This window comes from Dasypus novemcinctus, chromosome 18 (assembly GCF_030445035.2).
Source record: "Dasypus novemcinctus isolate mDasNov1 chromosome 18, mDasNov1.1.hap2, whole genome shotgun sequence".
In the NCBI taxonomy this organism is placed as follows: domain Eukaryota; kingdom Metazoa; phylum Chordata; class Mammalia; order Cingulata; family Dasypodidae; genus Dasypus; species Dasypus novemcinctus.
In genome coordinates, this window is record NC_080690.1 from 14,634,128 (window position 1) to 14,662,010 (window position 27,883).

Below are 27,883 nucleotides of genomic sequence, written 5' to 3' on the forward strand. Positions count from 1 at the left end.
TTGCTTTTGTGAATTTTTAAAGGAAAGATATAATTTACCATAAATTAAGTTCCAAAGCAAATGTTTTAGGGTGATTACAATGAAACTCAAGAAAGTAGGAATACCTCTTTAAACAACTTCATTCCTAAAGTGGACTATGCACATGGAAATTTAAAAAAATAATTTTAAAGAAAACAGACCTCTCTTGACAGTTTCTCAAAATAAAATAAATTTTCCTCTAAACACTGAAACATAACTAACAGTTGTGAACTACATAATCATCCTAACAGTTTTTGCAAGATGATACCTAAAATATTAAGAGAAACAGGGCAACACACAAATAAAACTACAGGTGATTTTTGGGTTATACAATTTGTTGGCAATACTCATGCAATTGTATATAAATACTCCTCTGAAAAATAACAAGAGTACAACAGATGGAGACATTCTCTTTAGACACCTATTTTTTTATTCTTGGTGCACATTGTACAACACAGCCCACATCTGCCTCCATTCACTCTCTAATACCTCTCGTGTTTCATCCTTACTTCTACAAAATCATCATCAAACTCAGAGGCAGGTCAAATCTTCAACAATATTGTCTTGTTTATTGAAGAGGCATCTCAGTAAAAACGTCCATTCCAATTTATGTAAGCTAGCAAGCAGTAGGAGAAAAGATATGCTACATGCTACTTTAAAATGGTGAATATATTTCATATCTCATTTGGAATGCATATTAGGTTGTAAGGGTATTGAAAAACACATGTGATGTTTAGTATGGAAAATCTTTGATGTGTCCTAATTATCACAGAGGACAAGAATTTCAAACTCCCAGTGACTGTGTTCAATTCACATGTGCAGATCTAAAACATATAATTTGTTTCTTATGGCATAATCTCACACATAATCACTACATACTTTGGATATTGTTTATATATCCTTGATACTGCTGCCTGGAATATTCAATTTATTCAAAGTTTTAAAAAGGCTCCCTGTAATATAGCTAGCCGGGCATGTTTATATACAACTGGATGTATTCTGAAATGTATTCATTAGCTGGGTATCATTTCTAAATTGCAGTACAATATTGTTCTTATGGGATCCTATTTTTATACATTTTTAAGTTGATAGATTGTACCTCAGTATGAATCCCCATATTTTTTAAGTTCCTTCATGAGGTTTCTACCCCTGGAGAAGGGTTCTTGTGGACAAGTTTCCCAGAGCCCAACCTTGTTGCAGTCTCAGGGTTTATCGCCTAAATGAACTCTCTGATGGACACTGAGGCGGGACTTCCTGCTGAAGGCCTTCCCACATTCAGAACACTCATATGGTTTCTCTCCTGTATGAATTCGCAAGTGCAGTCTAAGCGTTGACCTCTGGCTGAAAGTTTTCCCACATTCAGTACATTCATAGGGTTTCTCTCCTGTATGAGTTCTCATATGTATAATGAGTTGCGAGTTCTGGATAAAAGATTTCCCACATTCACTGCACTCGTAGCGTTTCTCCCCCGTGTGAATTTTCTGATGTATAATGAGGTTCGATTTCTTGAAGAAGGTTTTTGCACATTCATTACACTCATAGGGCCGCTCTCCTGTATGAATTCTCTGATGTGTAGTGAGTTCAAACTTCTGGGCAAATGTCTTGCCACATTCACTGCATTCATAGGGCTTCTTCTCCATATGTGCTCTCTGGTGTACAATCAGGTTTGACTGGTGGGTGAAAGCTTTTCCACATTCAGGACATTCAAAGGGTTTCTCCCCAGTATGAATTCTCTGATGTTTAATGAGGTTTGCCTTATGTGAGAAGGTTTTCTTACATACGTTGCATTCATAGGGTTTTTCTCCAGTATGTATTCTCTTATGACTAATGAGGAGTGACTTAAAGCTGAAGGCCTTGTCACAGTAATTACAAATAAAAGGTTGGACCAAATTTCTAATTTTCTGATGCTTAAAAATGGCTTCTTTATGGCTGAGGGCTTTTCCATTTTTATTATATTCAGAGTATTCCACTCCAGTATGGGTTTTCTCTTGCTTCAGATAGAGGAGTGCTTTCTCAAATCCATTACACTCATCAGCTTTCTTTCTTGCATAGCTATTACTACTAAGTAAGTCTGAATTATATTTCAAAGTTTTTTCATATAAGTCATATTTATAGGGTACATGTCTTAAAGAAACAAAGTCTGTGCTGTGCGTAAATGTTTTTCCTAAGGAATTACCTCTTTCCTCAATTGGTGTTTGGTTCTTGAGGATTATAAATTGCCTTGTCTGCTCATCTGGGTTTCCATGGTCCTTCTCCATCTGGTCATCAGCCTTCCACACTTCTAGGAAAGACCACAGGGAAAAAAATGTTGCCAGTCCCTTCACTATGATGTTACAGAATGAGAAGTCATCACAAATGTTCTACTGTAGAACTGACTCTTTAGTTTGTGACCCAGTCTCCCAGTATTAAAAAATCCCCAGTGAAAAATTTCCTTGGATCTCAAATTTTAAAGGAAAAATACAGAAATATAAAATGCTGTGGTAAAAAGAAATGGAAACTGTCAATGGACACAAGTCATACTGTCAGAGTAAAAATGACTTTCAAAAGCAAGTAGAGAAAATGAAATAAAATCTGAGGGCAGTAAACAGGGCATAAATGATATGTGAAGGCTGGCAATTCCAGGAGAGTCAAAGAGTCCTCAAGAACACCTAACAGCACCAACTCCATGAAAATAAGTAAAGAAGTTAGGGAAAATTACCTAGGCAGATCTGAGTGTAGCAACCAACACCTTTTCCCTAAATTACTAGGGCAGGATCAGGACTAGACTACATGCTTCTCAGCTCTTTCTTGTATATTCTTGTCTGTACCAAAATAGCATCTAAAGGTAGCATTTTTCACAGGTTTGCAGAGACAATTCTGTTGGAGGACCTTCAAATCTTTAAAGACTCTTTTGCCAGGGAATGACAAGAACCAGGAACTCATACATTCTATAGAAAATAAAAAATAAATGGAAGAGGAAGCCATCCTTAGAATAGAATGATTTGTTGCTGCTGCTGCTGCTACTGGTTTTTCTTTTATTTCTATACTGACCTTACTTGATAGTGAACATGTTTTCACCATCATATCCTACTTTTCTTCTTTTATTATCTTTAACTTCTTCTCCAAGCTAGTGTTAGCCTGCTTTTATATGTGGTTTTATTTGAAATGATCTTAAGAATCAAAATACCCAATTTTGACCAAATCTTTAATAACCTTTCTTTTCATCTGTGTTATTATTGTTTGTTCCTGACTCCCTGATCCTGCTGCCATCTGTGTCCAGGACAACATCATCACTCTTATACTAAAAATTTTTATCTTCCCACAGGCCACCACAATTAATGTGTGCTGAAATATAACAGTCACCATTCTGGCAAATTCAGAATACTAAAGAAAGAGCAAGTAATCACAACAGAAAGGTTTAAGGTATGTTAGGCGAGTATCAGATTCAAGCCTCAGGTGTGAGAGGCAAATATCTACAAACATTAAGGTGGAAGAGAGTGACTTTTGGAGGTATGATTCAGAGCTCTGAGGTGTACAGGTCTCTCTTCAGCCGTCTCTGAAGGTTTAGGAAGTTGAAAAGTGGATTCCTGAAAAATATTTCAAAGGTACCAACCCATTTGCAATCTCTGGGATATTACTTCCACTGGCTTCTGTCTATCTGAGTCTCCTTCTCTCCCTCCATCTCTTTCTTGGAAAGCTCTGAATTGGCCATTCTACTTCTGCTATCCACAGCTCTTCTCACTGCTCCAACAGGAAAATCACATCTGGTTTGATAATATCAGAGAACTTGCTAAAGGGACTTAGCTCCAACTGGTTGGACTTCAGAGACCCTGAAAATAAAGAAGGTAGAACTTCAGGGGCTGGATCATCTCTCAGCTGGAATGCCTGGAGCTCAAGGCCTAATCCATTTAGTAATTGAGAAGTCCATTAACTTTTGGTAATTAAGAAGGACCTGAATGCTATCAGGTAAACACTGAGTTACACCTGAAAACTATCCTTACCCACTGAAAGCAAGTTGCTGTAATTCTCCAGCATCACATCCATGTACAGGATCCTCTGAGAAGGGTCCAGTTGCTCCCATTCCTCCTGGGTGAAGTCCACAGTCACATCCGTAAACGAAACCGATCCCTGAAATGGCATATTGCTATTCATTCTGAAAAGATCAGCATTTTGTGACGTGGAAAGGATGTCTGAAAACTTAATTCTTACCATGTTGTTGTACAAGAGGCAGTCAACATGAAAATTTATAGAAGACCCAATTGTACATCTTGTTACTAAGTTTTGTCATGTCTCCAAGGTCTTTTTTAGAAACATTTAAAACATTTGTTTAGATTCCCCTATATCTTTTGTACTGTCATGTTTGATGTGTATCCAAGATTAATAAAACACCTTGTATGCTCTCAACATGTGTATAGGAAGACAAGCACATAATCATAAATATAAAGTAAGATGCTATCAATGTGGTGATGAATCTCATATAAAGTTAAATGTAAAACTGCAAAAGAAGGAATGTTATCAAATTAGCATTACTTTTGTGGTATAAATTAGACAATATTAAAGAGCAAATGAAAACTCTCAATATTCAAAGACAAATATTTAATGACAAAATAATAGGTACAAGTCAAAATCTCTCCAACATGTCCAAGCCATAAAAATGGTAGAAAGGCTATTTTAATAATACATAAACTGGTTGAACGGCAGATGAGACACAAATGAAGAAATAATTAATAAACTGAAGATAGGTCAATAAAAAATATCCACACTGAAGTACAGTAAGAACAAAGATGGGAAATAAAATCACCACAAGTGGAGCCCCTGTAGGAAAGCAAGAGTGAAGCACAGGCAATATTTGAAGAGATGATGGCTGAGGTGAAGCAGCTTACAATAGGTCACAGTTAGAACACCATTAAATCCAAGCCAAATAAACACACAAAAAAATATCATAATAAAAATGGCAAAAATCCCACAGGAAAAATGGCATATTACTGGAAAGGTATAACAATAACACAGTTAACTTTTCAACAGATACAATGGAAGCCAGAAAATAAAGAAATGATAGAATATCTTCAAAGCATAGAAAACATCTAGAACAGGAGCCAGCAACCTTTTCCTAGGAAGGTTAAGCTGTAAATACTTTAGGATTTGCAGACCATATGGTCTCTGCTGCAACTACTCAATTCTGTCATTATAGCTCAAAAGTAGCCACAAAGACTGTGTAAGTAAATGAGCACGGCTGGGTTCCAATAAAACTTGATTTACAGACACTGAAATTTGAATTTCATGTAATTTTCATGTCATGAAAATTCTGATTTTTTCCCCAACTTTTAAAAAAGACGAAAGCCATTTTTATATCGCCAGTCTCTCAAAAACCATGGGTTTTAGTTTGGCGACCCCTGATCTAGAATTATGACTGGAACACAATAAGCTACGTATTACTACCCTCAACCTCTGTACTCCAAAAAGAAGAAAACCAAACCTAGCAAGAAATTAGTTGGACACAATAAGCCAATTAGTCAGTAAATAAATGCATAAAACATGTTTTTAAAATAAATATTGAATGAAGGAAGGTTTTAATTCTGATTTACCTTAAACTTTGTTTAAAATGCACATTTAAATAAGCACAGAAAAAGAGTAAGATACATCTTTAAAAAAGCATGGTAATATATTGATAGATTGGTAGAAGAGAAAAATGGATCAAAAATTAGTAACAAAATAAATAAAAACGGGATAAATGTTTGTTAAAAGCAAAATTTTTTTTATGATCTATGTATCTTTAAAAAAATGTTTAAAATCTATTATAAAAATAAAAGCAAAACTCTGAGGTCTTTTATTTTTTTAATATATAAACTTTTATGAAAGGCAATCTTAACATAATACCTAAAAATAAAAGGCCCAGGAACATCAATAATTAGCTAAAACAGAATTTCAAAAATATGCATATACCACGACCCAAAAATTCTATATAATTCTATGAATCCATATGGAAGTATTTAAAAAAGAGGAGGACTAGATAGACCCACACAAAACCTATAACAGTGACTTCTCTAAGGGAAGGGAATAAGCTTTAAAAAGAATGGTCAATAGGCATTAGAATACAATGAGGTGAACTAAAGCAAAGAGAGAGCAAATGCTGGCGAGGGCAAAGCCGTAATAAAGCAACAGTGAGAAAGTAAGAGACAGATTTATATATAAATTGTGTAATAGAAAGGAAAAAGAAAACTTCAGTATATATAATTTAAAGAAGCAAATATACCAAAATAAGGAGGGTTTACTACTGGATGGTATAATTTTAGGTGGTAGCTATTAAGTTGAATATACCTTGTTATAGTATGCTTTAATTTACTGCATTTCCCAGATATTGCTTTTTTTTTTTTAACAAATCTAAGTTTTATGACAACCCTGCATCAAGAAAGTCTATTGATATGATTTTCCCAACAGCATGTGCTCACTTCATGTCTTTGTGTAACATTTCAGTAATTTTCACAATATTTCAAGTTTTTTCATTATTATTACATCTTTTAAGATGATCTGTGATCAGTGATCTTTGATGCTGCTATTGTAATTGTTTTGGGGTACCACAAACAGTGCACATATAAGACGGTAAACTTAATTGATTAATGTTATGTGTTCCGACTGCTCCACTGGTCATTTTCTCTCTTCCTCTCCTGGGCCTCCCTACTTCCCTGACATATTAATATTGAAATTAAGCTAATTATTAACTGTACAATGGATCTAACTGGTCACATAGAAGAGTCGCATGTCTCACGCTATAAATCAAAAGCTTGAGAGGACTAAGCTTAGTGAGGAAGACATGTCAAAGCTGAGTTAGGTTTTATAGTTAGGCCACTTATTCCAGTTAGCCAGATTGTGAATGCAAAGGAAAATTTCTTGAAGGAAATGAAAAGTGCTGCTCCAGTGAATATATGAGTAAGAAAGCAAAAGAGCCTTACTGCTACCATGGAGAAAGCGGAGTTCTAGTGGCTAGATGATCAAACCAGCCATAAGCCTAATGCAGAGAAAGGCCCTAATTCTCCTCAACTCTGTAAAGGCTAAGAGAGGTGAGGAAGCTGCATAGAAAAGTTGGAAACTAGCAGAGGTTAGTTTATGAGGTTTACAGCAAGAAGTCGTCTCTGTAATGTAAATATGCATGGCAACAGAGTGGATGTGGCTCAAGCAGTTGAGTGCCTGCTTCCCACATGGGCCAGAGGTTTGGTTCCTAGTACCTCCTAAAAAAAAAACAAAAACAAAAACAAAAAACAAACAACAAGCAAAAGAAATGAAAAAAGCAACTCAGAGAAGCCGATGTGGCTCAGTGGTTGAGCACCAGTTTCCGACATACAATGTCCCAGGTTCAATCCCCAGCCCCGGTACCTAAAAAAAAATGTGCAAGGTGAAGCAGCCAAGTGTTGATGTAGAAGCTGCAGCAAGTTATCCAGAAGATCCATGTAAGATGACTGATGAATACACTAAACATCAGATTTTCAATGCAGACAAAGTAGCCCTGTATTGGAACTGGATGCCATCAAGGAATTTCAAAACTGGAGAGAAGTCAATGCATGACTTCAAAGCTGCAAAGGACAGGCTGACTCAATTGTTAGGAACTGCTGCAGCTGGTGACTTTAAGTTGAAGCCAATACTTATTTACCATCTTACGGTCCTTAAGAATTAGGCTAAATCAACTCAATCTGTGCTCTAGAAATGGAACAACAAAGTCTGGATGACAGCAAACATGTTTACAACATGCTTTATTGACTATTTTAAGCCTACTGTTGAGAACCACTGTTCAGAAAAACAATTCCTTTCAAAATATGACTGCTCGTTGACAATACAACTGGTTACCCAAGTGATGGAGATGTACAAGAAAATGCTGTTGTAATGCCTGCTAATACAACATCCATTCTGCAGTCCATGGATCAAGGAGTCATTTCAACTTTCAAGTCTAATTATTTAATAAATTCATTTTGTAAAACTGTAACTGCCATAGAGAGTGATTCCTCTGGTGGATATGGGCAAAGTAAATTGAAAACCCTCCAGAAAGGACTCACCATTCTAGATGCCATTGAAAACATTTGTGATTCATGGGAGGCCAAAATATCAACCTTCACAAGGAGCTTGAAAGCAGTTGACTTCAACCCTAATGGATGAGTATGAGGGGTTCAAGACTTCAGTGGAGGAAGTCTGCAGATGTGGTGGAAACAGCAAAAGAATTAGAATTAGAAATGGAGCCTGAAGATGTGAATGAACTGCCGCTATCTCACAATGAAACTTGAATGGATGAGGTGTTCTTATGGATGAATAAAGAAAGCGGTTTTTTGAAACAGAATTTACTCTTGATGAAGATGCAGTGAACAATGTTGAAATGACAGTAAAGGATTTAGAATATTACATTAATGTACGATAAAGGAGTGGCAGTGTTTGAGAGGACTGACTCCAATTTTTTTTGTTGTTGTTTTGTTTTCTTTTTTTTCTTCGACTCCAATTTTGAAAGAAATTTACTGTGGGCAAAATGCTATAAAACAGCATCACATACTACAGAGAAATCTTTTGTGAAAGGAAGAGTCAATCAATGGAACAAACTTCACTGTTGTTTTAAGAAATTGCCACAGCCACCTCAACCTGCAGTGACTGTGACAGTTTGAGATTATTTTTGTGAATCCCAAAAGAGAAAGATTATGTTTGTAAACTAATCTATTCTTCTGGGTGTGAAACTCTTTGATTATAATGGATTCAGTTGAGGGGTCCTTGGTTAAATAACCTGTTAAGAGTAAGGCTTTGATTTGACCACATCAGTATGGTGTGACTTACGTTGAGTCCCTACCCCCTTGGTGGGCTGATATAAACAGACACTCACTCAAGAAGACATGCCTGGAAGAGAGGGCTCTGTTATTTTTGATCCTGGGGTCCCAGGGATAGATGAGCCACTTGCCTGATAGTTTGCAGCTGACCTTGGGAAAAGAACAGAATAGCTAGCCTGATAAAGAAGGCCCAGAAAGAAATGAGCCATTTGCCAAAAGAGAGAGGAATCCCTGAGACAAGCCTTATGCCAGCCTACAACTGAGATTGGGAAGAAGGTGGGCCCACAAAGTCTCAGAAGAGAGAGAGAATAAGCCCAGAGGGGAAGGCTGAAACCCAGCAGAGATGGCTTGCCATCTTGTTTCAACAAATCACAGTTGACTTTGGTAAAAAAGTCCATCTTATGTTACCTTGAATTGGACTTTCCACAGCCTTGGGACTGTGAGCTTTTACCCCAAGTAAATACCCTTTATAAAAAAGCCAACAGATTTCTGGTACTTCGCATCAGCACACTTTTGGGTGCTAATACAGCAACCATCACCCTGACCAGTCAGAAGCCAATCACCATCAAGGCAAGATCCTCCATTGGCAAAAAGATTATGACTCGCTGAAGGTTCAGAAGATGGTTAGCATTTTTTTAAGCAATAAAGTCATTTTTTAATTAAGGTAATGTACACAATTCTTTTAGACATAAAGCTTTTGCACTTAATATACTATAGTATAACGTAATCATAACTTTCATATGTACCCAAAAATTCCTGAGACTCACATTTTTGTGATATTTGCTTTATTTTAATAGTCAAGAACTGAACCTACAATATCTCCATGGTATGTAGTATTAAAATTGCTGATACTCAATTATTTTTATTACAAAAATGATAATTTAATATGGTTTGAACCAGTATGATTTCATTTGTTTTATGTTCATTTTTCACACTTTTCCAATTCAAACAAAAAAGGTAAGAAAATTAAAAAAAAAAAAAAGTATGAACTACCAGACCAAAAGAAACAAAGAAAGAAAAGAAAAAACAATCATCAGGAAATTTCAGAACACTGGTGTGATGGTTAATTTCATTTGTCAACTTGGCTAGGTGAGGGTATCCAGCTGTTAGGTCAAGCACTGGCTTGCTTGTTAGTAAAAGGGTATTTCATGGATAGAAATTGAATCTACAACCAGTTACCTGTACCTATAGTCAACAAAGGAGGCTGCCCTCAGCAACAGAAGTCAGAATTGAGGGTTGCAGAGGTCAGAAGAAGAATTTCTGCCTTAACTTCAATATTTGTTCTTGCCGAAATTTCTAGGCAGCAAACTTCCCTGGCATATTTGAACTAAGGATTTCAACATCATCTTTACTGGACTTTCCAAGCTTGTAGCCAGCTCAACTGAGTTCAGACTTACCCACCCATGCTTGTCATGAGTCAATCCCCTATAAAAAAATCTCTTTACACACACACACATACACACACACCCTGTTGGTTCTGTTTCTCTGGAGAACATAGACTAATAAAACTGGGTACAAGGAAAAAAGCATGTGAGTTTCAGGAGAGAACAAAACAGGCCACATTCTGATAATAAAATAAAAGGCCCTGGATTTCTGGACCACAACACTAAAAAGCAAATGACTTCAGGAAGTGGACCTGGCCCAACAGATAGGTCATCCACCGACCACATGGAAGGACCACGGTTCAAAACCTGGGCCTCCTTGACCCGTGTTTAGCTGGCCCATGGGCAGTGCTGATGCCACACAAGGAGTGCCATGCCACGCAGGGCTGCCCTCCGCATAGGGGAGCCCCACGTGCAAAGAGTGCGCCCCATAAGGAGGGCTGCCCAGCGCAAAAGAAAGTGCAGCCTGCCCAAGAATGGCGCTGCACACATGGAGAGCTGACACAGCAAGATGATGCAACAAAAACACAGATTTCCGGTGCCACTGATAAGGACAGAAGGGGTCAAGAAGAACACACAGCGAATGAACACAGAGAGCAGACAACCAGGGCAGGGGAGAAAGAAATAAATAAAAAATAAATCTTAAAAATAAATAAATAAAGCAATGACTTCAAGATTCTGAAAATTCATGAAAGTTGGACAAAATAAACAAAACAATCATTTGCAGGCACTGAAGACCAACCATTGCAGGGCTATAATCATCAAAAGACAGAACGTATAAAGGTGTGCTTCACATTCACATTGATCTGAAAGTGCTGAAGGAAAATATTACCAATCTTGAATTTTATATCTAGCAAAATAACCCTAAGGACATTTTCTAAACCATGGCACAGAGAAATTGAGCCCAAATAGAAAATGAGAGTATTGCTGGTACTGGCATTTAGGGCTACAAAGCAATTGGGATCTGGGGGACAAAGTAATGGAGATAAGGAAGCCATGGTAACAATGCCCTTAAAATCTACATAAAATATACACCTCAGATCTTTGGCTGCAGACTACCAGGTACAGAGAGAGATTAAGTCTCCAGGAGAGCTAGCAGAGGGCAGCAAATATGAGACAGAATTAAACAAAGATTTGAGAGGCTCACACAGTGGTGGGGAGATACTGCAGTTGGGGCTCTGCCAGGATAGAGACTCTGGCAAACAGGTGTCAGAAAGGTCATGCCCTGGAAGTAAGTACCATACCCTTCAGAAAGGACTATGCCATAGCAGAAGTAGACACACACTAGCAAATCCTAAAACTAAGCCTCAGCAGGATCAAACTCATCTGCCAATAATTAACTGACATAACAAATCTTAATATTCTTTAGAGAGAATTAGGTAGAATACAAGATAGCCAGCACAGCAACTGAAATTATTAGACATGCATGAATTGGAAGAACAGGTGAAGTGACCAACAATCAAGAGATAAACTGTCAAAAGACAAAGACATAGAGATAATTCATGTCTTAGAGTTAGCAAAGACTTCAGATTAAATGTAAAGTAAAAGAAAACAAAATGAAAGGACAAGGTGGATGCATCAGGAGACTATTTCAACAAAGAACTGGAATCTATAAAAAGGAATCAGATGGACATTCTAGAACTGCAAAATGTATTATTGGAAATTAAAACCTCACTGGGTGGATTTAATAGTAGACTGGACAGAAAAGACTGGATTTCTAAACTTGAAGATAAGTCAACAGAAAATAACCAAACAGAAGCAGAGAGATGTGGAGTGTAGCCAAAAATCTGAGCACATAACTGCTTAAAACAGTAAAAGAACCAAAAAAGGATAATTTCGTCTCAGATAAAGAAGAGAAAGAGAATGGGACAGTAACAGTATTTCAAGAAATAATAGTTGAGAATTTTCCAAATTTGATAAAAGGCAGCAAGAAAAATCAACAAAGCCCAAACAGAATATAAAGAAAATCATACCTAGATATATCATACACTGCTGAATGCCAGAGACAAAAAACCTTAAAAGTAGCCAGAAGAAAAAGATGCATTAACTTCAGAAAATAAAAATTAAGACTTATTTCTTAACAGAAACCAGACAGTAACAGAATGCCATCTTTAAAGTACTGGAAAATAAAACAAAACAAAACAATGCTAGTAGTCTATATCCAGTGAAAATGAATTTAAAAGGAAAGGAAAATAAAGGCTCATTCAGACAAACAAAAGCTGAGAGAATTCACTGCCAGGAGACCCGAAGTAAAAATAAAACACTAAGGCTAAAGAAAAATAACTTAAAAACAAACAAACAAAAAACACAGAAGAATTAACAGCAGTTTGAGGATAAATACATGGGTAAATGTAAGACAATTAATGGTATTTAAAAGACCAATTACTATTTAAAGCAAAAATACTAATAATGAATGGGGGTATAACACATAAAAGTAAGATCCATGACAATAGTGATAACAAAGGAGGAGATATAAATAGCAACAGAGTTATAAGTTTCTATTATACTGAAATATAATAGAAATTAAAACCTCATTGGATGAGGTTAATATTAATTTAACTCATTAATTAATGAGTATAATATTAATTCAAGATGATCAGTAAAGTTATATGCTGTAATTTCTGGAGTAGTCACTTTAAAAAAGAAAAGATACAAAGGAAAATAAGTACAGATAGGACAAATAAAAACAAATAGATAACAGACTTAAATCCAACTATACCTGTAATTAATCATAAAATCAGTAAGAAAAATATTAATAAAAACCACCACTGCACACCATTTAGAAGAAATACACCATAAATATAAAACCCAAAGAAGTCAAGACAAAAAGAATGGAAAAAGATATACCACAAATACATAAAAAATTATAAATCAGCCTGTATAACTATATTTATATCAGACAAGGGACATTTCCAAATGATAAAAAGGTCAATCAGGAAGACAGAATAATCCTAAACGTTAGTAACCTCACTTCAAATTACAGCAAGGAAAAACAGACAGAAATAAAAGAAGAATTGGGCAAATCCACAATCTTAACTAGTCCGCAATCATAACTATCAATTAAGCACCAGAACAAAATGAAGACATTTTCAGAAATGCGAAATCTAAAAATATTTACCCTTCATTTACCCTTTGTCAAGAAGGAACCAAACACTACAGGCAGGGCAGACAGCTCAGGAGTTTGGTGCCCTGCCAGTGGGCCCTACTTTGGAATTTATGCTCCCCGATTGTGACAGAGTTGGACTCAGTTGTGGTTTCCCTACAAACGGCTCATTCTGCCCCTACTATTTGAACCTATAATTAGTACTAGTGTTGATAGGTGTACATCCAAGAGATTTAAATCTTTGGTCTGTCCATGTGCCAGCTGGGCTCTGAATCTCAAAAGACTTGCAATATCTACTCTCTCTCCAGTTCATTGGTCTTATTCAGGACAACAAACAAGGATATGATGATGGACAACGACCATTCTAAGGAACAGAGAATCTGCAACTGCAAGCAAGATAGTCCCATCCAACTGCTCTATGGAATCAAAGCCCCCTCTCAGGAAGAGGTGGAATGGGCATCACCATCCCAGCATCCTCAGGATGAGGGAATGAACAATGGACTAAAGTAGACTTACTGATGGGCGGCGGACCTGGCCCAGTGGTTAGGGCGTCCGTCTACCACATGGGAGGTCCATGGTTCAAACCCCAAGCCTCCTTGACCCATATGGAGCTGGCCCATGCGCAGTGCTGATGTGCGCAAGGAGTGCCATGCCATGCAGGGGTGTCCCCCGCATAGGGGAGCCCCACGTGCAAGCAGTGCACCCCGTAAGGAGAGCCACCCAGCGCGAAACAAAGTGCAGCCTGCCCAGGAATGGTGCCGTACACACGGAGAGCTGACACAACAAAAAGAAACAGATTCCCGTGCCGCTGATGACAACAGAAGCAGACAAAGAACACACAACAAATAGACACAGAGAACAGACAACTGGGGTGGGGGGGAAAGGGAGAGAAATAAATAAAGTAAATCTTAAAAAAAAAAAGTAGACTTACTGGTATTCTACTACAGACTTAATGTGATTCTAGCAATATAAGAACTTATATCGGGAAGCGGACTTGGCTCAGTGGTTAGGGCATCTGTCTACCACATGGGAGGTCTGCGGTTCAAGCCCTGGGCCTCCTTGACCCGTATGGAGCTGGCCCATGCACAGTGCTCATGTGCTCAAGGAGTGCTGTGCCACACAGGGGTATCCCCTACGTAGGGGAGCCCCATGTGCAAGGAGTGCGCCCAGTAAGGAAAGCCGCCCAGCGTGAAAGAAAGTGCAGCCTGCCTAAGAATGGCGCCACCCACACGGAGAGCTGACACAAGATGACGCAACAAAAAGAAACACAGATTCCCTTGCCACTGACAACAACAGAAGCGGACAAAGACGCAGCAAAAAAAATGGACACAGAGAAAAGACAACCGGGGCAGGGGAGAAGGAAGAGAAATAAATAAATCAATCTTAAAAAACAAAACAAAAAACTTATATCATTGATGTGGAGGCTGTGGCCACTAGAAGTTCTGAGGGGAAGGAGTACCCCCATATTAAACAGGTGTAATATGGGGTATTTTCAGGATTTGGGAATTACCCTGAATGACATTGTAACGACAGATACAGGCCCTTATATATCTTACCATAACCAACAAAATTGTGCAGGAGAGAGTATAAATTACAATATAACCTACAATCCATGCTTAGTGGCAATGCTCCAAAACGGGTTCATCAATTGTTATGAATGTACCATATTAATGAAGGATGTTGTTAATGTGGGAAAATGTGGGAGGGGTAGGGAGTGGGACATATGGAAATTCCCTGTTTTTTAGGTAACATTAAATAATCTAAGTACCTTTAAAAAATAAAATAAAAGCTACTGAAGAATATACTTCAACAAGATGAGAGTAACCCAAAAAGGACAAAGACACAGCAAGGGGAAATCAGAATGACCAGAGGAAATCCCTAGGAGGAGTTTGAAGGGAGATCACAGCACAGCAGTGATTCTCTTCTGTATAAAGGTGCTTACAGTGTAGACTGGAACAGTGTGATTCAAAAGCAGGCATTTTGAGGGTTGTCATTATCGTACTGCCTTTTTAACCTGAGTGCAGAAGGCTTGGTTGAGCCTGGCCCAGATCCTTTTTTTTTTTTTTTTAAAGATTTACCCCTTATTTATTTCTCTCCCCTTCCCCCCGCCCTTGTCTGCTCTCTCTGTCCATTCACCTCATGCTCCTCTGTGACTGCTTCCATCCCCATCAGCAGCACTGGGAATCTCTGTCTCCCTCTGTTGCGTCTTCTTGCTGTGCAGTTCTCCGTGTGTGGTGCCATCCCTGGGCAGGCTGCACCTTCTTTAGCTCTGGGTGGCTCTCCTTGCACATGGGGCTCCCCTAAGCGGGGACACCCCTGAAGGGCAGGGCACTTCTTGTGCGCATCAGCACTGTGCATGGGCCAGCTCCACACGGGTCAAAGAGGCCCGGGGTTTGAACCGTGTACCTCCCATGTGGTAGGCGGACACCCTATCCATCGGGCCAAGTCCGCTTCCCCCAGATTCTTATCTGAACTTGGTTTGGTTTCTCTCGAACATATGCTGATGACATCTGCTTCTTCCCTCCGCACAAGCTGCCTTGGATCAGATAAGGATACTCATTGTATCCCACAGAAGTCTTCTGCTTTCCTCTACTCCTTAGAGTTGGCAGGTGACCACTGAGATGAGAAGCAAAAAAAATACAGAAGAGCCCAGTCCTTCTATTAATAATTATATTCTGTCAGACATTCAATACCTGATTCTCACTTGGACCCTGCCAGATTGCCCAAGTAGGTTGAGCCCTGTGTTTCTGAGGACTTACTCATGACCTTGACAATGACTTCCCAAAATGGGACTTTTGTAAACTCTCAGGAAAGCTGAAGCCAGGTTATGACCTAGAGACCCTATTCAGCTCATCTTCTCCTGGAAGCCTTTGTCCAATAGTGGCAAAATTTCTGTACACAGCTAGATTTGTGCTTGCTTGAAAAGTATTATCACATTGCTCCCTAGTAAGGCTGTATCAGTATATTGCCAGCAATGCACAGGTGGTTTCTTCTTTCTAACACTGGCTAATGTAATTTTAAAAAGTAATTATTAAAAATAAAGAAACAAATAAAAAACCTAAATCTAGATAAAGGGTACATGAGTGCATAAAAGGACATATTAGATCTCATGTGTCTGAAGGAAAACTACCTCCACCAGTCAGAAAGAAAGAAATGCAAAACAAGGTAGTGTAAATTCCCATTTTAGATTTTAAAACTAAATTTTATACTGAGTAGGGATACATACATAAGTGGTACAACCATTAAGAAACCAAGGCAATAAGCAAGAAAAATATCAAGTCAGAAGCTACCTATGAGGAGGAATCAAGAAGAGAATGCATTATAAAGAGTAGGTAATGCTCTATTTCTTAGCCTGGGTGGGTATACAGATGCCCATTTTATTATTTTCTTTTTAATGTATACAATGTTATACATGTTATTACAACATTCCTTTGTATATGTGTTATAGTACACAATAAAAAAAATGAGAAACAAAAAGAATAAGGAAACACTGTGTGCTGATAAAGATTTTGATGATATCCCGTTGAAAGAAACACACATGCACAAAACAATGTGATTAATATGCAATCTTATTATTACCTGTAGTTGTACTTGCATACATATGCCTAAAGAAACTCTCAAAAACTACTCAAAAAAGCAATAACAATGCTCAACTGTGGGGGATATGGAAAAAAATTTTTTTAAGAAGAAGCTCAACCACTAAGCTACATATGCTCCCAAGTGAGAGGTGGTTTTTTCATTTCTTTGTTTTTAGGAGGTACTGGGGGATTGAATCCAGGACTTCATACACGGGAAGCAGGTATTCAACTGCTTGAGCTACATCTGCTCTCCACAGGAAATTTTCGAACATACACCTACATATTTTAAGAGTTCTTTGGCAGCAAGCTAATCTGGTAGAAAAATAACATATAAACAATTATACTTAGCACTTCTACTGAAGCATGGTATATGAATCAGCCACAAACAAACTGATAACTACTTATTTGGGTTGTTTTTAGGGATGCTGTCCAAAACACCATCTATACGAAGGCCCTTACAATTTATTCAAACCTAAGGCTAAAGAACTACAGAACTGGCATTCATAATCGATGCAAGTCACATAATGTTTGTCTTGTTGCTACTGGTATTGACCAGTTATCCCTAACTACGTTTTCTTTGAGTTTTACTCATTTATAATTTCCTATCTCACTGTCTGATCCCTTACAAACTTCCTCAAATGCACTGAAAGAGAATGAGGAGTAAGCAACAACTCACCTGGGACTTGTTCATGTTCTGTAGCTTTTGGGTAAAGGCAGAGAACTATGAAGGCAGAACTGGAATAGAGGATAAAGGAAGACATTGTTATTAAAGATCTGACCTGTGTCACAACTCCTAGAATTACCTGTTTAGAAATCCCTACATCACTTGGGAAAATACTAACCCAGGGGATGATACCTTTGTCATTTCAGAAAAAGCAGAAAGGACCAGGCAGTGGCAGCACCCACCAATAGACTTGAGACTCTCACAAGGTCATAAGGATATTGACAAGGAACTTTCTAAGAAGGCAGTAAACAGGCCAGTAAAGCAAAATAAACACACAAGACAAAAATAATAGCAACAATTTAAAAACAGAATGGAACTAAAATAACTTGAAAGCAAAAGAAAACTTGAGCGAGGAGACCACAATTAAAGCATTTTAACTTCTTTGAATTTAAGATATTAACATTAATAACTATTAGGAGAATGAAAGTAGGATATACTTCCAAAGAGCCAAGGTGGGAAGCGGATGTGGCTGAAGCAACTGGGCTCTCGTCTACTATATAGGATGCCCAGGGATCAATTTCCAGGGCCTCTTGGTACAGGCAAGCTGCCTGTGTGGAGTGCTGGCCCATGCAGGAATGCTGGCCCACACAGAGTGCTGGAGCAGCAAGGTAATGCAACAAAGACAGACACAGAGGAGAGACAATAAGGGACACAGCAGACTAGGGAGCTGAGGTGGCACAAAAGATTGAACACCTCTGTCCCACTATGGAAGGTCCCAGGATCCATTCCCACACCTAAAGATTTGACAAGCAGACACAGAAGAGCACACAATGAATGGACACAGAGAGCAGTCAGCAAATGCAAAACAACAAGGGGGGGAGGAGAAATAAATAAATCTTAAAAAAAAAAAGAGCCAAGGTAAAGCAGAAATGGAGAAAAATACAAAGGAAAAAAAGTAGGACCAATAATAATTATAAAGCACTACATTAGATAGTAGAAATGCACCCAAGTATCAGAAATCATAAAAAATATAAATAGTCTAAACTGACCAGATAGAAAACAGATTGGAGGACATCAGGAAAAATAAATTACCCTATATATAACAATAAAGAAATAACTCAGGGAGCAGATGTGGCTCAAGCCGTTGAACACCCTCCTCTCACATGGGAGGTCCTGGGTTCGGTTCCCTGTGCCTCCTGAAAACAAAAACAAAAACAAAAAACAAGCAAAACAAACAAAAAATCCAACTCAGATGCCAATGTGGCTCAGTGGTTAAGCACTGGCTTTCCACATACAAGGGTGCGGGTTCAATTCCTGGCCCCTAATACCTAAAAAAAAAAGGAAAGAAATAACTTAAGGATAAAAGTGTCTTTCACATAACTTTGAAATATATTTTAAAAGCATTGAAATATAAGACAAAAATATTTTCCCTACACAATTGTGTCTCAGACTCAACAACTAGTGAGGAGAAGACAAATGCTACAGTTAGAAAATCAGCATTCTAATAGCTTAATTATTAAATGATGGATCTAAGCAATGATCATCAGTGGCTAGAAATAGTACAAAAAGAAAGTCAAGGCAGACTCCTGATGGAAGAACACAATAGTACCTCTTAAGACTTTTGGTTAATTTTTAGTCAAATTTAAATCTGATGAAATCTGACAACCACTTTATAGGAAATTTAAGAGACTGACGCACATGTTAAATGACACCAAAAAATGGAGTCAGCAAGATCTAGACTGTGTAAAACTACATAGGATAAATGACTGGTTTACTTCAGAAATAAATTACAAGAAAAAGACAGAGAAAGAAATGGAGGAGAACCTATACAGTAAGAGACTTAATGACATACCATCTGATTATAATGTATGAACCTTATTTGATTTGATTTGCACAAACGAAGTGAAAAAAATGAGAATTTTATCTCTTAATTATAATATGACTAATGAAATTTTAATACTGGCATTCTCAGTGATAAAGGAATTATTGTTACAAAGAAAGAATCAACAAATATTAAAGAATCAATATAATAGAGAATACTTTAACCAAAAATAAGTTCAGCTAGAAATCAAATTACAAATAATCCAAACCAACACACATATCTGAAGATTAAAAAGTAATCTTAAGTAACTTGTGGGTAAAAGAGGACTATATAATGGAAAAGCAAAAATATTTAGAATGAAAATAATATTTTAAAAGTTGTGGTACGCAACAAATATGGTACTTTGAGAGAAATCAATAAACATTTAAAAGCTTGCACAGATATTAAAAATGGCTAAAATTAAGTACTCAATTCAACAATACAATGAACATAAGCCCGAAGAAAGTATAAAAAGACAATAAAACAAATTATTCAAGCTAAAAAACATATTATAGATCAATAAAACCTAAAAGATATTTCTTAGAGAAGACTAATAAAAAAGACAAATCTGTCAAGAGTTTTTAAAATAAAAAGACTTCAAGGGATTAGAGGTGGCTCAAGCACTAAGCCACCTCCCTCCCACATTAAGAGGCCCCAGGTTCAGTTCCTGGTGCTTCCTAAAGAAACCAGGAAAAAAAACAGACACAGCAAATGAAAAACAACAAAGGGGTTGGGATAAACAAATAAAATAAATCTTTGAGAAGCAGATGAGGCTCAAGTGATTGAGCTCCCAGCTACCACATAGGAGGTCCCTGGTTTGGTTCCTGGTGCCTCTTAAAGAAGACAGAGAGCTGGTGTGAAAGGCAGGTGCAGAGAGCTGACACAAAAGATGACACAACAAAAGACACAGGAAGAAAAACATAATGAGATGCAACAAAGCAGGGAATGGTAGTAGCTCAAGTGATCGAGGGTCCTGGGTTTGGTTCTTGATGCCTCCCAAAGAAACAAGGAAGGTGAACAGACACAACAATTGCAAAGAACAAAGGGATGGGTAAAAATAAATAAAATAAAAAATAAATCTTAAAAAAAATAGAAAAAGACTTCAGGGACAAATAAAATCATATTAGGAACTGTAAAAGGAGAATGAAACTAAACACAAGATACACAGATAATTTACAATATGTAAGAGATTACCATGAAAACTTCATACCAGTATAATTTAAGTTTGCCTATAAGGGGCAAAAACAAAAACACACAAAACAAAACAAAACAAAACAAAACAAAACACAAAGGAGTCAAGAAAAAAATCTGAATAAACCTTTCTGCACGATATCAAGCCTTCACTTAAACATTACGCAACACCCCAAAAGAGCAAGACTTAACCCACTGTCAAGAATTAAAGCAGGGCGGCGGACTTGGCCCCGTGGTTAGGGCGACCGTCTACCACATGGGAGGTCCGCGGTTCAAACCCCGAGCCTCCTTGACCCGTGTGGAGTTGGCCCATGCGCAGTGCTGATGCGCGCAAGGAGTGCCCTGCCACGCAGGGGTGTCCCTACAGGAGCCCCATGTGCAGGGAGTGCACCTCGTAAGGAGAGCCGCCCAGCGTGAAAGAAAGTGCAGCCTGCCCAGGAATGGTACTGCACACACGGAGAGCTGACACAAGATGACGCAGCAAAAAAACGAACAGATTCCCATGCCACTGACAACAACAGAAGCGGACAAAGAAAATGCAGCAAATAGACACAGAGATCAGACAACCGGGGTGGGGGGGGAAGGGGAGACAATAAAAAATAAAAAATAAATCTTTGAAAAAAAAAAAAAGAATCAAAGCAGGGAAATGGATTTGGCTCAACTGACAGAGCATCCTCCTACCATACAGGAGGTTCAGGGTTCAAACCCAGGCCTCCTGACCCATGTGGTAAACTGGCCCATGCACAGTGCTGATGCATGCAAGGAGTGCCATGTCATACAACGGTGTCCCCCGTGTCTGGGGAGCTCCATGCACAAGGAGTGTGCCCTGAAAGAAGAGCTGCCTCACACAAAAAAAGCGCAGCCTGTCCAGGAACGGCGCCACACACACACAGAGCTGATGCAACAAGATGACGCAACAAAAAGAGACACAGAGGGAAGCAGATCTGGCCCAATGGACAGGGCATCCACTTATCACACGGGAGGTCCAAGATCACATGGGAGGTCCAAGCTTCAAACCCAGGACCTCCTGACCCGTGTGGTGAGATGGCCCATGAGCAGTGCTGATGTGCACAAGGAGTGCCCTGCCAGGTGTTCCCCATGCAGGGGTGTCCCGCGCACAGGGGAGCCCCACGCGGAAGGAGTGTGCCCCCGGAGCGTGCCCCATAAGGAGAGTCGCCCAGCGTGAAAGAAGTGCAGCCTGCCCAGAAATGGCATCGCACACACTGAGAGATGACACAGCAAGATGATGCAACAAAACAAAACACAGATTCTGGGTGTAACTGAACAAGAATACAAGCGGACACAATACACAGCAAATGGACAGAGAGAGCAGACAACTGGGGTGGGGGAAGGGGAGAGAAATAAATAAATAATAAAATCTTTCTTGCAACAAAACAAAACACAGATTCTGGGTGTAACTGAACAAGAATACAAGCAGACACAATACACAGCAAATGGACAGAGAGAGCAGACAACTGGGGTGGGGGGAAGGGGAGAGAAATAAATAAATAATAAAATCTTTAAAAAAAAAAGAAAGAGACACAAATTCTCAGTGCCACTGACATGAACGCAAGCAGACACAGAAGAGCACACAGTGAACAGACACAGAGAGCAGACAATGGGGGTAGGGGGATAAATAAAAAATAAATCTTAAAAAAAAAATCAAAGCAATCAACAAAACCCAACTCAAGGAATGGCTCACCTGCTGAAATATCAGAAAGGGAATTAAAAAAATAAAACAAAAACAAAACATGGTTCACGAGATAAATGCTTTAATGGAAAAGGTGGTCACAGGCATGAATAGCAACCTTCAGCAGAGAGATGGAAACTCCAAGAAAGGATCAAATAGAAATGCTAGAAAAGCTTGGTGACAAAGATGAAGGAATACCTTCAACAGCTCAGTAAACTCAACAAAGCCAAGGAAAATTTCCATGAACTTGAAGTTAGGTCAAAAGAAATTACCCAAACAAACAAAAAGTGGAATGGAAAAAAAAAAAGAGCACCTGAGGAATGTGGGACAATATCAAATGTTCTAACCAACATGTAATGAAGAGAGAGAGAGAACAGAGCAGAAGAGATACCTGAAAAGATAATGTCTGGGCATTTTCCTAAAATAATGAATGATATTAAACCACAGATCCAAAAAGGTCAGAGAATTTACCCTAAGAGGATAAATACCAAAAAATAAAAACAAAAACCAAAATCCGGGAAACGGACTTTGGCCCAGTGGTTAGGGCGTCCGTCTACCACATGGGAGGTCTGTGGTTCAAGCCCCGGGCCTCCTTGACCCATGTGGAGCTGGCCCATGTGCAGTGCTGATGCGCGCAAGGAGTGCTGTGCCACACAGGGGTGTCCCCCGCGTAGGGGAGCCCCATGCGCAAGGAGTGCACCCGTAAGGAGAGCTGCCCAGCGCGAAGGAGGGAGCAGCCTGCCGAGGAATGGCGCCGCCCACACTTCCCGTGCCGCTGATGACAACAGAAGCGGATAAAGAAACAAGACGCAGCAAAAAGACACAGAAAACAGACAAGCGGGGGAGGGGAGGGGAATTAAATAAATAAAAATAAATCTTAAAAAAAAAAAAATCCACACCTGTATACATACACATCATCCACTGAAAACAAAAGTCAAGGGAAGCGGACTTGGCCCAATGGATAGAGCATCCACCTACCACATGGGAGGTCTGCGGTTCAAAACCCAGGCCTCCTTGATCCGTGTGGAGCTGGCCCATGTGCAGTGCTGATGCGCGCAAGGAGTCCCATGCCATGCAGGGGAGTCCCACGCACAAAGAGTGCGTCCCATAAGGAGAGCCACCCAGCACAAAAGAAAGTGCAGCCTGCCCAAGAATGGCACCGCACACACAAAGAGCTACACAACAAGATGACGCAACAAAAAGAAACACATTCACAGTGCCGCTGATAAGGATATAAGCCGTCACAGAAGAACACACAGCGAATGGACACAGAGAGCAGACAACTGGGGTGGGGAGGAAGGGGAGAGAAATAAATAAAACTTGAAAGACTTGAAAGCAAAATGAGGAAAGGCAAACTTCAGACAAACAAAGAAACACAGTCAACTTCTCACCAGAAACTATAAAAGTGAGAAGAAAATATAGCAAAATCTTTCAAAGCGCTTTAAGAAAAAAAATCATCAACCCAGAATTCTATCCCTAGCAAATATTAATAAATACTTCAAAAAAAGAAAGTGAAGTAAAAATTTTAAATACATACAAAAATTGAGAGAAAAGAATTCATTGCCAGTAAACCTGCACTACCAATAAATGTTAAAAGAAGTTTTTCAGGTAGAAGGAATATGATAGCAGACAGATACCCCAATCAACACAGAGCAATACGCGCTGAGATGGTCAAATTGAAGACATAATATATAAAATACACATTTTTCCTACTTTAAGCAATCTAAAAGATAACTAATGATGTGAAGCAAAAACAGTAGCAATTGTGAGTTAAGCACATGTAAAAGAAAAATGTATGACAATACTAACTTAAAAGATGGGAGGAAGGAATTGGGAGTATACTGTTGTAAGGATGTTATACTAAACATGAAGCAGTAAATAATTTAGGTCCACAATATGTTCATTGTAAACCCTAGGGCAACCAGTAACATAATTTTTTAAAGTGGCGTAAACTATAAGTCAAAAGTGGAGATAAAAGAGAATCATAAAAATTCTTAATCCAAAAGTAGGTAGAAAAATAAATAAAAACAGATGAATAGAAAAAAAAACATGATAGATTTTAATCTAACCCCATCAATAATTGGTATAAACACACTAATAAAAGACAGAAATTGTCAACCAGGATAAAAAAAGACTAAATTATATACTGTGCATAAGCAGCCTACTTTAATTATAAAAACATAAATTAAGAGTGAAAGGGAGCGGCGGACTTGGCCCAGTGGTTAGGACATCCGTCTATCACATGGGAGGTCCATGTGCAGTGCTGATGCGCGCAAGGAGTGCCGTGCCACACAGGGGTGGCCCCCCGCGTAGGGGAGCCCCACACTCAAGGAGTGCGCCCCGTAAGGAGAGCCGTCCAGCGTGAAAGAAAGTGCAGCCTGCCCAGGAATGGTGCTGCACACACGGAGACCTGACACAACAGGATGACGCAACAGAAAGAAACACAGATTCCTGTGCCGCTGACAACAAAAGAAGTGGACAAAGAAGATGCAGCAAATAGACACAGAGAACAGACAACCGGGGTGGGGGGAGGGGAGAGAAATATTAAAAAAAAAACAGTAAAAGGATGAAAAAAGATAGCTTGCAAACACTAATCAAGAGAAAGCTGGAGTAATTCTATTAATTTTAGACAAAATAGACTTCAGATGAAATATAACCAGGAATGACAAGTGACATCACATAATAAAAGTGTCTAATCACCAAGAAGACATAAGAATCCTAATACATATATAACCAAAAAAAAAAAAAAAAAAAGCCTCAAAATACAAGAAGTAAAAACCAACAGAAGTAAAATTTTTTAAATTAATAAATCTAAAAGCATCACTGGAGATTTCAATAATCTCCTCTCAGTAAAGTGACAGAACAAGTAGATACAGAACAAAGTAAGGATATAGCAGACTTGAACTATATTATCAACTAGCCCAATCCATTTTATTCTTATGGATACACATTTAAGTACACAAAAATATTCACTAAAATAGATCTATCTCAGACAAAACAAAGCTCAACATATTTGAAAGAACTGAAACTGTAACACAGTATATACTTTAACCAAACTAGAACTAAACTAGATAGCAGTAACAGAGATCTGGAAAATCCTCAAACATTTGAAATTAAACATTTCTAAATAACCAATGGGTGAAAAATGAAGTCACAGGGAGATTTAAAAATATTTTGAATTGCATGGAAATGAAAACACAACACATACAAATATGGCTAAAGAAAAACATAGAGGGAAGCAGCTGTGGCTCAATCAGTTGGGCTCTGGTCTATCCTATGGGAGGCCCTCCGTTTGTATTCCAGGCCTCGTTTTGAAGGCAAAGCTGGCCCATGCGCTGCCAAGAACTGACCGCCCGTGCACCAAGGAGAGCTGGCGCAGCAAGATGACGCAACAAAAGGAAGACAAGCAGATACTGAAAAAACGTGCAGCGAATGGACACGGAGAAGAGACAGCAAAGAAAGCTGCAAGCGGGGGGCGGGGAGAATAAGTAAATCTTAACAAAAAAAAGAATATAGAGGGACATTTATAGTATTACACGGTTTATGTTAAAAAAAATATGAAAGGTCTTAAAGCTCTCAGCTTCCACCTTAAAAAACTAGAGGAGCTAATTAAACACAAAATGAGCACATGTAAGGAAATAATAAACATAAGAGTAAAGATCATGTAAATTCGAAACAGAAAAATACAAAAATTCAATGAAAACAAAAGCTGTTTTTTTGAAAGATTAAAAATATTAATAAACCTCTAGCCAAAGTGCCAAATGGAAATAGAAATGAAATACACAAATTAGCCATATCAAGAATAATAAAGGAGACATCAGTACAAATCCTACAGGCATTAAAAGAGTTTTCTTTGAAAACAAAAACAGAAAGTGAATAGTGAAGCTAATGAAGGGGGGGAGGAGAAATCCCAAATGCACAAAATAGATGGGAAATACCAACAAATATAAGAGAAAAAAGACAAAATAAGGGGGGAAAGACTGCATCTCCAAAGGCAAGAAGAAGGAATTAAGAAAAATGGAAAATCTTTTATGAACAAAATTATGAAAGGCTGCTGAGGAACAGGAACAAAGACTTGGAACAAACGACAAGGTGTACGGGAATTGCAGACATCAAAAGCCCTTTCCTCCTAATTTAACACAACCAGTGTAATAACTGGTGCAATACCAGTGTAATAACCAGTGCAATAAATGTATCAACACAAACTTTTTAATAATACAATTGGTTCTAAAGTCCTAGTAGGGGACCCTGGAAAACCTTTGTATAATATCAAAGTGGCAGGCTTCTGGGTGCCAAAAAGGGAAAGAACAGCAAATTCAGGTACAGAGAAACTCTCAAAACATCTGCATGGCAAAAATACCAAGTGAGCAAAGGTAAAAAACAGTGAAAACATATCTGACACCCCTATAAGTAAACTGTCAGCGCGCTGCGTGACCTTGGATAAATCACTTTGCTTTTCCGAGGCGCAGATAAGGACCCTCACAGGAGACATGCGAGGATTCGCTGAACGTTTTGCTGAAATGACTTTTGCCAGCGCCCACAGCTATTCACCTGGGCACACAGAGCGCCTCGGGCAACACGCCGAGGCTCTCAGCGCTCCCGCCACACCCCGCCAGGCCCGGGTGCCGCCAGGTGCGCCTGCCCCGCCCCCAGCCTCGCCCCGCGCCGCCGGGGCCTGGTCACGCGCGCGTCCCCCAAAGCCGCCGGAGTCGCTCGCGCACGGCCAGGTGCCCTCGCCGCCTCGCGGGGCCGCCTCCCCTGACAAAGGAAGGGGAAGTCTTGCGACCGCCTGGTCCCTGTCCCCGCAGGTCCCGCCAGGCCGCCCCGCCCGCCCTGCTCGGAGGAGCGCGCGGCAGCCCCGAGGGTCACCGCTGCCTGCGAGTCGCCGAAGTTTGGGCTCCCACCCCGCGCGGGCTCGAGGCCATCCCACATCCCCGGCCCGTCGGCCCCCAGCCCCGCGGAGCCGCCTAGCAGTCTCCCTTGTACCTGGAGGGCACCCCCAGTCACGGCTCAGTGCCAGGTCGGGTCACGGAGCGAGGCGGCGAGGACACACGAGACGGGGGCCCAGTCGCCCACTCTCGGCTGGGGTGGGGGAAGGGCGGCCTCCGGCGCCCTCACAAAAGTGCACATGCGCAGTCGCAGGGGTTGCGCGCGGTTCCCCGGGTTCTCCGCTGGATGATCCGCGAATTTGAGGACCACATTTCCCAGAAGCCTCCGGGGCCCCGCCCTTAGGGATTCTTAAGTAAAGTCCCTGTTTAGCGGATCCTTTGATTGCACCCCTCTCCAGCGGGATTTGAATTGGAAGCTAGTACCATGTTCCCAAAATAGAAAAACCTGGCTTTTAAGAATTATGCAAATCATCCATGAAAACTGAATTTAAGTTACAAAATGTGTACAAAATGAAAGAGGACAGCAAATATCATCCATAATCTCACTTTCCGTAATAATATGTAACATTAAATTCGCACCTTTTGATAATTTTGCAAAATTGGCTCATAAAGGTATCAGGTGTTGCAACTAGCTTTTTTTTTTCTCGGTGTGTGTGTTTTTCAATTTGAAAACTTGTGAGTTTACAAAACAATCGTGAATACTCTTAAAAGGATTCCCATACATTGTCCCACC

At 39.4% G+C, this 27,883-nt stretch overlaps 1 protein-coding gene across 2 annotated transcripts; it reads right to left on the reverse strand.

Moving 5' to 3' along the window:
• Positions 1-425: 425 nt before the first annotated feature.
• On the reverse strand, positions 426-27,403 carry ZFP1 (ZFP1 zinc finger protein). Of its 2 annotated transcripts, XM_071209063.1 has the most exons (6): positions 27,248-27,403; positions 18,612-18,715; positions 17,532-17,590; positions 15,414-15,893; positions 3,999-4,125; positions 426-2,299 (listed from the first exon to the last, which is right to left on the reverse strand). In XM_071209063.1, exons 4-6 carry the CDS (start codon positions 15,633-15,635, stop codon positions 1,221-1,223), a joined length of 1,428 nt encoding a protein of 475 aa, XP_071065164.1. In that variant the 5' UTR covers positions 15,636-15,893; positions 17,532-17,590; positions 18,612-18,715; positions 27,248-27,403; the 3' UTR covers positions 426-1,220. The 2 variants fall into 2 exon arrangements, with proteins under 2 accessions (XP_071065164.1, XP_058135680.1); XM_058279697.2 differs by lacking the exons at positions 15,414-15,893; positions 18,612-18,715 and having other exon boundaries at positions 27,248-27,402.
• Positions 27,404-27,883: the final 480 nt, after the last annotated feature.

Excerpts from the sequence above, each read along its gene's own strand:
- ZFP1 (XM_071209063.1), bottom strand. The coding sequence starts at position 15,635 with ATGCACAGTGCTGATGCGCACAAGAAGTGCCCTGCCCTTCAGGGGTGT. Across the intron at positions 4,126-15,413 it reads CAGTCACAGAGGAGCATGAG|GGATCGGTTTCGTTTACGGA; the intron begins GTGAATGGACAG and ends ATGCCATTTCAG. Across the intron at positions 2,300-3,998 it reads CAGCAACTTGCTTTCAGTGG|AAGTGTGGAAGGCTGATGAC; the intron begins GTAAGGATAGTT and ends GGTCTTTCCTAG.